The 12,246-nt window shown below is 44.6% G+C and overlaps 1 protein-coding gene across 4 annotated transcripts in view; it reads right to left on the minus strand.

The window, feature by feature from the left end:
- Positions 1–10,885: 10,885 nt before the first annotated feature.
- klhl32 (kelch-like family member 32) overlaps positions 10,886–12,246 on the minus strand; it is a 446,189-nt gene continuing 444,828 nt past the window's right edge. For all 4 annotated transcript variants that reach the window (XM_059981371.1, XM_059981372.1, XM_059981374.1 and 1 more), the window contains one exon: positions 10,886–12,034. In XM_059981371.1, the coding sequence (XP_059837354.1) occupies positions 11,873–12,034 (162 nt within the window). In that variant the 3' untranslated portion in view covers positions 10,886–11,872. The remainder of the gene's footprint in view (positions 12,035–12,246) is intronic.

Below are 12,246 nucleotides of genomic sequence, written 5' to 3' on the forward strand. Positions count from 1 at the left end.
TCCAAAACTGCTCACAATACTCCAAGTGAGACCTCACCATTTCTTTATAAAGTTTCAACATTATATCCCTGCTTTTCTATTCGAGTCCTCTTGAAATTAATGCTAACTTCACATTTACCTTCCTCACCACAGACTCAAACTACAAATTAACCTTTAGGGAATCCTGCACAAGAACTCCCAAGTCCCTTTGCACCTCTTAGTTTTGACTATTTACAAAATAGTCTGCATCTTTATTTCTCTGCCAAGGTGCATGGTCGTACACTTCCCTACACTGTCTGAATTTGGAGTATTGTGTGCAGTTTTGGTCACTGAATTACAAGAAGGATGTTAATAAGGTTGAAAGAGTGCAGAGAAGGTTTACAAGGACGTTGCCGGGACTTGAGAAACTGAGTTACAGAGAAAGGTTGAATAGGTTAGGACTTTATTCCCTGCAGTGTAGGAGAATGAGGGGTGATTTGATAGAGGTGTATAAAATTATGAAGGGTATAGATAGAGTGAATGCAAGTAGGCTTTTTCTACTGAGGTTAGCGGAGAAAAAACCAGAGGACATGGGTTAAGGGTGAAGGGGGAAAACTTTAAAGGGAATATTGTGCGGGGGCTCCTTCACACAGAGTGTGGTGGGAGTGTGGAATGAGCAGCCAGATGAAGTGGTAAATGTGGGCTCACTTTTAACATTTAAGAAAAACTTGGACAGGTATAAGGATGAGAGAGGTTTGGAGGAATATGGTCCAGGTGCATGTCAGTAGGACAAATGCACATCTAGGCCTTTCAATATTTGATCAGTTTCAGTGAAATCCTCCTCCCATTCATCTAAATACCAAAATGAACCACTTCACACTTATCTGGGTTGAACTCCATCTGCCACTTCTCAGTTCAGTTTTGCATCCGATCAATATCCTGCTGTAACCTCTGACAGCCCTCCACACTATCCACAACACCTCCAACCTTTGTGTCATCAGCAAACCTGCTAACCGATCCCTCCATTTCCTCTTAGAGGTCATTTATAAAAATCATGAAGAGTAAGGGTCCCAGAACAGATCCCTGAGTCACACCACTGGTCACTGACCTCCATGCAGAATATGACCCATCTACAACCACTCTTTGCATTCTGTGGGCAAGCCAGTTCTGGATCTACAAAGCAATGTCCCCTTGGATCTCATGCCTCCCTATTTTCTCAATGAGCCTTGCATGGTTTACCTTATCAAATGCCTTGCTGTAATCCAGAAACACTACATCTACTGCTCTTCCTTCAGCAAGGTGTTTAGTCATATCCTCAAAAAGTTCAGTCAGCCTTGTTAGGCACGACCTGCCCTTGACAAAGCCATGCTGACTATTCCTAATCATATTATACCTCTCCAAATGTACATAAATCCTGCCTCTCAGGATCTTCTCCATCAACTTACCAACCACTGAGGTAAGACTCACTGGTCTATAATTTCCTGGCTATCTCTACTCTCTTTCTTGAATAAAGGAACAACATCTGCAACCCTCCAATCATTCGGAACCTCTCCTGTCCCCATTGATGATGCAAAGATCATTGCCAGAGGCTCAGCAATCTCTTCCCTCACCTCCCACAGTAGCCTGGGGTACATCTCATCCAGTTCCAGTGACTTATCTAACTTGATGCTTTCCAAAAGCTCCAGCACATCCTCTTTCTTAATATCTATATGCTCAAGCTTTTCAGTCCGCTGCACGTCAGCACTACAGTCACCAAGATCCTTTTCCACAGTGAATACTGAAGTAAAGTATTTGTTAAGTACTCTGCTATTTCCTCCCGTTCCATACACACTTTCCCATTGTCACACTTAATGGGTCCTATTCTTTCACGTCTTATCCTCTTGCTGTTCACATACTTGTAGAATGCCTTGGAGTTTTCCTTAATCCTGCCCGCCAAGACCTTCTCATGGCCCATTCTGGCTCTCCTAATTTCCTTCTTAAGCTCCTTCCTGTTAGCCTACTAGATCTCTAACAATACCCAGCTCTCTGAACCTTTTGTAAGCTTTTCTTCTTGACTAGATTTATTACAGCCTTTGTATACCACGGTTCCTGTACCCTACCATAACTTTCCTGTCTCATTGGAACATGCCTATGCAGAACTCCACACAAATACACCCTGAATATTTGCCACATTTCTTCTGTACTTTTCCCTGAGAACACCCGTTTCCAATTTCCTGCCTGATAGCCTCATAATTCCCCTTACTCCAATTAACCGCTTTTCTAACTTGTCTGTTCTTATCTCTCTCCAATGATATTGCAAAGGAGATAGAATTATGATCACTATTTACAAAATGCTCTCCCACTGAGAGATCTGACACCTGACCAGGTTCATTTCCCAATATCAAATCAAGTACAGCCTCTCCTCTTGTAGGCTTATCTATATATTGCGTCAGGAAACCTTTCTGAACACTTCTAACAAATTCCACCCCATCTAAACCCCTTGCTCTAGGGAGATGCCAATCGATATTTGGGAAATTAAAATCTCCCATCACGACAACTCTGTTATTATGGCAAACATGAGGAAATCTACAGATGCTGGAAATTCAAGCAACACATACAAAATGCTGGTGGAATGCAGCAGGTCAGGTAGCATCTATAGGGAGAAGCGCTGTCGATGCTGCAGGCCGAGACCCTTCGTCAGGACTAACTGAAAGGAAAGATAGTAAGAGATTTGAAAATTGGAGGGGAGAGGGGGAAATGCGAAATGATAGGAGAAGACTGGAGGGGGTGGGATGAAGCTGAGAGCCGGAAAGGTGATTGGTGAAAGTGATACAGAGTTGGAGAAGGGAAAGGATCATGGGACAGGAGGCCTGGGGAGAAAGAAAGGGGGAGGGGAGCACCAGAGGGAGATGGAGAACAGGCAGAGTGATGAGCAGAAAGAGAGAAAAAAAAGCAGGAGGGGGAAAAAAAAACTAAATATATCAGGGATGGGGTAAGAAGGGGAGGAGGGGCATTAACAGAAGTTAGAGAAGTCAATGTTCATGCCGTCAGGTTGGAGGCTACCCAGCCAGTATATAACCAGTCCCTATTCTCCCTCTTCTGCCTATTCTCCCTCACACACTGTCTCCGAGCTTTCTCTATTTGTGAACCAACTGCCTCTTCCCCAGTCTCTTCAGTTCAGTTCCCAAACCCAACAATTCTAGTTTAAACTCTCCCCAGTAGCCTTAGCAAACCTCCCCGCCAGGATATTGGTCCCCCTGGGATTCAAGTGCAACCCATCTTTTTTGTGCAGTTTACATCTGCCCCCAAAGAGGTTCCAATGATCCATAAATCTGAATCCTTGCCCCCGCTCCAATCCCTCAGCCACGCATTTATCCTCCACCTCATTCTATTCCTATCCTCACTGCCGCGTGGCACAGGCAGTAATCTGGAGATTACTACTTTTGCGGTCCTGTTTCTCAACTTGCTTCCTAACTGCCTGTAGTCTTTTTACAGGACCTCTTCCCTTTTCCTACCTATGTCATTGGTACCAATCTCTACCATGACCTCTGGCTGTTCTCCCTTCCACCGCAGGATATCGTGGACGCGATCTGAAACATCCCAGACCCTGGCACCTGGGAGGCAAACTACCATCCGAGTTCTTTCCTGCGTCTACAGAATCGCCTGTCTGACCCTCTAACTATAGAGTCCCCTATCACTACTGCCTTCCTCTTCCTTTCCCTACCCTTCTGATCCACAGGGCCAGACTCTGTGCTGGAGGCACGGCCACTGTTGCTTCCCCCAGGTAGGCTGCCCCCCCCCCCAGCAGTACTCAAACAGGGGTACTTATTGTCAAGGGGTACAGCCACAGGGGTACTCTCTAGTACCTGACTCTTCCCCTTCCCTCTCCTGACTGTGACTCACTTGTCCATCTCCCATGGCCCTGGTGTGACAACTCGCCTGTAATTCCTATTACCTCCTCGCACTCTCTGACCAGGCGAAGGTCATCGAGCTGCATCTCCAGTTCCCTAACTCTGTCCCTTAGGAGCCACAGCTTGTCCCACTGGGTGCAGATGTGGCCATCCGGGAGGCTGGGAGACTCCAGGACCTCCTACATCTGACACCGAGCACAGAAAACCGACCTCACACACATACTTCCTCCTTTCCGCGTATAACACCTCGCCTCGTCCCTTTACTGCCTAAGCCCGTTGAGCCAAAGCTCTGTCACTCCGCTGCCTGCTGGATATGGCGGTTTTCTTTTTAAACGTTTCACACTCCACTGGTTGATGTCACGCGCCTGCACAGTTTTGCCTCTCTTTTACCCCGAGTAAGTAAAACTGCCTTTGCTCCTGAAATCCTTAGCTGCTTACCTGCAACCTTCTTGCTCCAAATCCATTTCAGACTAGCCCAACCCTTGGAGATGCCGGTTAGTAGAATTTTTAATGTATGTAATTCTTTCACTGACACATGGTAGAGCACAAGCTGTGTTATAAATATTCAGCATGAAAACAGGCCCTTCATCCCTTCCTATATATGCTGACCCTGGATTGATCATGATCTTTCAAGAATCACTTGATTCTGACATGGTCCCTGAGGACTCTAATATTGTAAATGTCACTCCACTCTTTAAGGCAAAATAAAGGAAATTATAGGCCAGTTAACCTAATCTCAGTGGTTGGGAAAGTGTTGGAGTCTATTATTAAGGATGAGGATTCAGGGTACTTGGAGACTAATGCTAAAATAAGTCAAAATCAGCATGGTTTCTTTAAAGGGAAATCTTGCCTGACAAATCTGTTAGAGTTCTTCGAGGAAGTAACAAGCAGGGTGGACAAAGGAGAGGCAGTGGATGTCACTTACTTGGATTTTCAGAAAGCATTTGATAAGGTTCCATACATGAGACAGCTTAACAAGATAAAATCTTAGGTGTTACAGGAAAGATACTGACAGGCAGGTGGGAATAAAAGGGGCCTTTTCTGCTTGGCTGCCAGGGACTAGTGGTATTCCTTAGGGGTCAGTATTGTGACTGCTACTTTCCACGTTGTCAATGATTTGATGGAACTGATGGCTTTGTGGCTAAGTTTGTGAATGATACAAAGATAGGTGGAGGGGTGGGTAGTGCTGAGAAAGCAATGCGATTGCAGCAGGACTTGAACTGGAATAATGGGCAAAAAAAGTGGTAGCTGGAACACAGTGTTGGGAAATGTACGATAATGCCTTTTGGTAAAAAGAAAAATAGTGCGGACTATTCCCTAAATAGGGAGAACATTCAAACATCAGAGGCACAGAGGGACTGAGGAGTCATCTTGCAAGACTCCCAGAAGCTTAATTTATAGGCTGAGTCTGTGGTAAAGAAGGCAAAGGTAATGTTGGCAGAGATTAAGGTAGAAGGACAAGGGCATGATGTTATGTGTTCTGAGTTGCTGAGGAAGGACAGGCAGGGGACAGAACATAAATGTAGCCAGTAAGAGGGGTTGAAATGTGTCTATTTCAATGCTAGGGGTATTAGGAATGAAGGGGCTGAACTTAGAGCATGGAACTACGATGTTGTAACCGTTACTGAAACTTGGTTGGATGAAGGGCAGGATTGGATGATGCAGGTCCCAGGATTCAGGTGTTTTAAAAGGAATAGGATGGGAGGTAGAAAAGGGGGAGGAGTGGCATTACTAGTCAGGGATAGTATCACAGCTATAGAAAGGGAGGATGCTGCAAAAGGAGTGTCCACGGAGTCATTCTGGGTGGAAGTCAGAAATAGGAAGACATCAATCACTGTGCTGGGAGTAGTCTATAGGCCCCCAGATAGCCCTCGGGACACCGAGGAGCAGATAAGCAGGCAGATTTTAGAATGGTGCAGGAAATACAGGATAGTAGTTATGGGTGATTTCAACTTCCCTCATATTGACTGGCACCTCCTGACTTGCAAGGGGGATAGATGGGGCTGAATGTGTCAGGTGTGTTCAAGAAGGATTCCTGACACAGTATGTGGACCGGCTGACGAGAGGAGAGGCTATACTGGATCTAGTTCTGCGTAATGAACTTGGTTAGGTGGGGGAGTATTTTGGTGAGAGTGACCATAACTCCCTTAGCTTCAGCATAGCTATGGAAAAGGATAAACTCAGATGAAATGGTAAAGCGCTTAACTGGGGAAGGGCTAACAATGAAGGGATGAGGCAGGAACTAGCGAGAGTAAATTGGAAACAGATGTTCAAAGGGGAAAGCACGGAAGTAATGTGGAGGAAGTTTAGGGACCACGTGCTGGGTTCAGGATAGGTTTGTCCCACTGAGACAAGGAAAAAATGGTAGCAAAAGGGAACCATGGCTGAAGAAACATGTGAGGCAACTCGTCAAGAGGAAAATGGAAGCATATGTTAGATATAAGAAGCAGGAAGCAGGAGGGGCTCATGAGAAATATAGGGTAGCCAGGAAGGAGCTAAAGAAAGGACTTAGGAGAGCTCGAAGGGGCATGAGAAAGCCTTGGCATGTAGGATTAAGGAGAACCCCAAGGCGTTCAATGCATGTGTGAAGAACAGAAGGATGACGAGAATGAAGGTGGGGCCGGTAAAGGATAAAGGCAACATGAGCCTGGAGGCGGAGGAGATTGGGGAGGTCCTAAATGAATACTTTGCTTCAGTATTCACAAGTGAAAAGGACTTTGATTAGGGTGAGGTCAAAATAGAGCAGGCCTGTGTGCTGGACAATGTGGAGATTAAGGAAGAAGAAGTGTTGGATCTTCTTAAAAACATCAAGATTGATAAGTCCCCAGGGCCAGATGTGATATACCCCAGGTTGCTGTGGGAAGTGAGAGAAGAGATTGCTGGAGCAGTAGCTTCATTCTTTGAATCCTCTTTGGCTGCAGGGGAGGTGCCGGAGGATTGGAGAATGGTAAATGTAGTTCCCTTGTTTAATAAAGGTAATAGGGAGAATGCTGGGAACTATAGACTGATGAGTCTTATGTCAGTGGTCTGCAAACTATTGGAAAGGATTCTTAAGGGTAGGATCTATGAGCATTTGGAGAAGTACAGTCTTCTCAGGGATAGTCAACATAGCTTTGTGAAGGGAAGGTCGTGCCTCATGAGCCTGATTGAGTTTTTTGAAGAGGTAACAAAAGAAATTGATGAGGGCAGGGCAGTGGATGTGGTCTACATTGACTTTAGCAAAGCATTTGACAAGGTCCCTCATGAGAGACTCGTCCAGAAAGTCATGAGGCATGGGATAAGTGGAACCTTGGCTGTTTGGATAAAAAAAATTGGCTTGAAGGAAGAAAGCAGAGGGTAGTCGTGGAAGGAAAGTATTCTGCATGGAGGTCGGTGACTAGTAGAGTGCCACAGGGATTTGTCCTGGGACACCTGCTTTTTGTGATTTTTATAAATGACCTGGATGTAGGTGCGGAAGGATGGATGAGTAAGTTTGCGGATGACACGAAGATTGGAGGAATTGTGGATGGAGCTTTAGGTTGTCGAAGGTTACAAGCGGATATAGACAAGATGCAGAGTTGGGCAGAAAAGTGGCAGATGGAGTTCAATCTGGACAAGTGTGAGGCGATGCATTTTGGAAGGACAAACCAGAAGGCTGAGTACAGGGTTAGTGGTGGGTTACTTGAGAGTGTGGATGAACAGAGGGACACTGGGGTTCAAATCTATACATCCCCAAATCCATACATCCCTCAAGGTTGCTGCACAGGTTGATAGGATAGTTAAGAAAGCCTATGGGATGCTAGGCTATATTAAGAGGGGGATTGAGTTCCAGAGTAGAGAGGTCATGTTGCAACTCTACAAATCTCTGGTGAGACCACACTTAGAGTATTGTGTTCAGTTCTGGTCACCTCATTATAGGAAGGATGTGGAAGCTATGGAGAGAGAGCTGGGACTTTTCTCTTTGGAGAAAACATCAGAGGGTGTATGTACAAAGTTAAGGGAGAGAGGCAGGATTTATGAACATTTGGAGAGGTATAATATGATTAGGAATAGTCAGCATGGCTTTGTCAAGAGCAGGTCATGCCTTAAGAGCCTGATTGAATTTTTTGAGGATGTGACTAAACACATTGCTGAAGGAAGAACAGTAGATGCAGTGTTTCTGGATTTCAGCAAGGCATTTGATAAGGTAACCCATGCAAGGCTTATTGAGAAAGTAAGGAGGCATGGGATCCAAGAGGACATTGCTTTGTGGATCCAGAAGTGGCTTGCCCACAGAAGGCAAAGAATGATTGTAGATGGGTCATAGTCTGCATGGAGGTCGGTGACCAGTGGTGTGACTCAGGGTATCTGTTCTGGGACCCCTACTCTTCGTGATCTTTATAAATGACCTGGATGAGGAAGTGGAGGGATGGGTTAGTAAATTTGCAGATGCCAAAGGTTGGGGGTGTTGTGGATAGTGTGGAGGGTTGTCACAGGTTACGGCGGGGCATCGATAGGTTGCAAAACTGGGCTGAGAAGTGGCAGATGGAATTCAACCCAGATAAGTGTGAGATGGTTCATTTTGGTAGGTCAAATATGAAGGCAGAGTATTGTATTAATGGTAAGATTCTTGGCAGTGTGGAGGATCAGAGGGATCTTGTGGTCCGAGTCAATGGGACATTCAAAGCTGCTACGCAGGTTGACTCTGTGGTTAAGAAAGCATTGGGTGCATTGGCTTTCATCAACCATGGGATTGAGTTTAGGAGCCGAGTGGTAATGTTGCAGCTATATAGGACCCTGGTCAGATCTCACTTGGAGTACTGTACTTAGTTCTGGTCGCCTCACTACAGGAAGGGTGTGGGAACCATAGAAAGGGTGCACAGCAGATTTACCAGGATGTTGCCTGGAATGGGGTGCATTCCTTATGAGAATGGGTTGAGTGAACTCAGCCTTTTCTCTTTGGAGTGATGGAGGATGAGAATTGACCTGACAGAGGTGTTTAAGATGATGAGAGGCATTGATCATGTGGATAGTCAGAGGCTTTTCCCCAGGGTTGAAATGGCTACCATGAGAGGGAACAGTTTGAAGGCGCTTGGAAGTAGGTAGAGAGGAGAAGTCAGAGATAAGATTTTTTACGCCAAGAGTGGTGAGAGCGTGGAATGGGCTGCCAGTGGCAGTGGTGGAGGTGGAAATGATAGGGTCTTTTAAGAGACTCCTGGACAGGTACATGGGGCTTGGCAAAATAGAGGTCTATGGCTAAGCCTAGGTAGTTATACGGTAAGGACATGTTTGGCACAGCTTTGTGGGCCAAAGGACCTGTATTGTACTGTAGGTTTTCTAAGTTCTTTCAAGGAGAATAGAATATAAAAGCAAGGAGATACTGCTGAGACTTTATAAGACACTAACCAGGCTGCTCTTGGAGTACTGACAACAGTTTTAGGCCCAATATTTCAGAAAGGATGTGCTGTCATTGGAGAGAGTCCAGCAAAGGTTCATGAGGATGATTCTGGGAATAAAAGGGTGAACATTTGAGGACATCTGGCAAATTTGGGCCTGAACTTACTGGAATTTATAAGAATGTGGGGGGGGGGGGGAAACGGATCTCATTGAAACCTACCAAATGTTGAAAGGACTAGATAGGGTGGATGTGGAGAGGATGGTTCTATGGTGGGGGTATCCAGAACTAGAGGGCAGTGCCTCAAAATTGAGGAGCAACCTTTTAGAACAGAGTTAAGAAGAAATGTTTTTAGCCAGACAGTAGTGAATGTGTGGAATGCTCTGCCACAGACCGTGGTGGAGGCCAAGTCCATGGGAATATTTAAGGTGGAAGTTGATAGTTTCCTGATCAGTTAGCACATCAAAGGATATGGCAAGAAGCCAGGTGTATGGGGTTGAGTGGGATCCGGGATCAGTCGTGATGGAATGGCAGTGCAGACTCGGTGGTTTGCTCCTCTGTCTTGTGGTCTTATGGACCCAGCCTTTCTCCAGTGTTGGGGATCTTCTAAACCTTTGCTATCCACGTACCTGCCTCTGGCAGCTCATTCCATAAAGATACCACCTTTTATGTTTTAAAAAAGTTGCCCCTCGGATTCTTATTAAACTTTTCCTCTCTCATCTTAAATCTATGCTCTCTTTTGCTTGATCTCCCAACTCTGGTAAAAGGACTGAGGTGCATTCACCCTGTCTATACTCCTCATGGTTATATGCAGTTCTGTAAGATCACCACTCAGTCTCCTGCACTCTGAGAAATAAAGTCCCATCCTGTCCATCCTCTTCATATAACTCATTCCCTCAGTCTTGTAATCCTGTCTGTACTCTTGTCAGTTCAATACTATCTTTCCTATAGCAAGGCTACCAAAACCCAACACAATTTCCCAAGTGTGGCCTTGCCAGCGTTCTGCACGACTGACATTTTATACTGACTGCCCTGACTTGTGAAAGCCAGTGTGACAATCATCTTCATTACCCTCCCTACCTATGACTCCACTTTCAGGAACCATGTACTTGTAGGCTAAGGTCCCTCTGCTCTAAAACACTCTGCAAGGTAAAGAGAAAAGGGTAAGTGGTAAGTGGTAAGGGTCAGTGGTAAGTTTTTTCTTGCACAGAATGGTGGGTGCATGGAACACTCAGTCAGGGGTGGTGGTACAGGCAGATCCATAAGGGAAATTTAAGAAACTCTTAGATAGGTACATCAATGAAAGAAAAATGGACAGCTATGCAGAAGGGAAGGATTAGATTGATCTTATTCAAAGGTTGGCACAACCTCATGAGCCAAAGGGCCAGCACTCTGCTGTAATATTCTATAATAACATGAATCAGAATCCAACAGATGAGAAAAGTGAGTCTGAAGATTGTCTACCCTGGGTGACTGCCGTCTAAACAGATCAAACAGTTACTCCAAGAAGTTTCCTGGTTGGTGAAGAGACCCCAGAGTGCTGGTTGGGAAATGGGATAAACGCAAAATAGTTTGACACAAAGTGCACAACACGCTGTTAATAAATTGGATAACAGTACAGCTAAAAAATAAGACAGATCAGAAATTTGTAGAAATATAAATCTAAAAACCTTGACTGCGAATTGGTAATATATTCTGCACAAAAACATGAAATAAGTAGACGGAATCATTTTGGAAACTTAGAAACTCATATGAATTCATATATATGATAAACTCATATATCGATACAATGTTAGGCTTAGCTGAGAGGATTTAAAGCGTTAATTCAAATTAAATTGAGATTTTTTTTGTTCTCCTTCAAGGTATAAACAACAAATCTAAATTGTTTTTAACAGTAGCAATACAGTACTATCTATCTCAGTGGCCACTTAGTCAGGTACACCTGCTCATTAATGCAAATATTTAATCAATCATATTGCAGCAACTCAATGCATAAAAGTATGCAGATATGGTCAAGAGGTTCAGTTGTTGTCAGACCAAACATCAGAATGGGGAAGAAATGTGATCTAAGTGACTTTGACCGTGAAATGATTGTTGGTGCCAGATGAAGCTGTTTGATTATCTTAGAAACTGCTGATCTCCTGGGATTTTCATGCACATCAGTCTCTAGAGTTTGTAGAGACTGATGTAAAACACAAAAAAAAAATCCTGTGAGCAACAATCTGTAGGTAAAAATGCCTTGTTAATGAGAGAGGTCAGAGGAGAATGGCCAGACTGGTTCAAGCTGACAGGAAGGTGACAGTAACTCAAATAACCACACGTTACAACAGTGGTGTGCAGAAGAGCATCTCTGAATCTACATTTTGAACCTTGAAGTGGATGGGCTGCAGCATTCAGCAGAAGACCACACCAGGTTCCACTCTTGCACCTAACAAAGTGGCCACTGAGTGCAATTAAAATGGCTCTCCTGCAGAGAATTTGAATTAGAAGAGTACGCATTCAATGAAGGGCTGATGATCAGCTTGTGTTCTTGACGGAGTATATCGCAAGAAAATTGGACTTTGCCCTGACGATACAAATCAGAGAAAGTATTGGAAGCAGTGTTGATGCCATGTTTAGCCATATCCATTCCATAATGCATGAGGGATTGGAAAACATATCCTCAGTTCTCTCACACTGCACCGATCCGATGATGAGGCACTTGCAATGTCTGAAGATTGGGGCATGTAAAGTAAGGGGCTGGGAGAAAACACCCTGCTATTCCATTGGATGCAAACGGTAGTGTTGGCCCATAGAACACCTCTTCTTTACCTTCAGCACTTACATCCAATACCTATAATAAAATGCACATTTTCAAGATTTACATATGTTTTATTACAATTACATATACACATGAAGGATCCTACCCCATGCCCTGCTCACGGACTGTTTGTCCCACTCACATCAGGGAGGAGGCTACGTAGCATCCACACTAGGAACACCAGACTCAAACACAGTTACTTCCCCCAAGCAGTAAGGCTGATCAACACCTGTACCCATTAACTC

The sequence above is a fragment of the Hypanus sabinus genome, chromosome 10 (genome assembly GCF_030144855.1).
Source record: "Hypanus sabinus isolate sHypSab1 chromosome 10, sHypSab1.hap1, whole genome shotgun sequence".
NCBI lineage: Eukaryota > Metazoa > Chordata > Chondrichthyes > Myliobatiformes > Dasyatidae > Hypanus > Hypanus sabinus.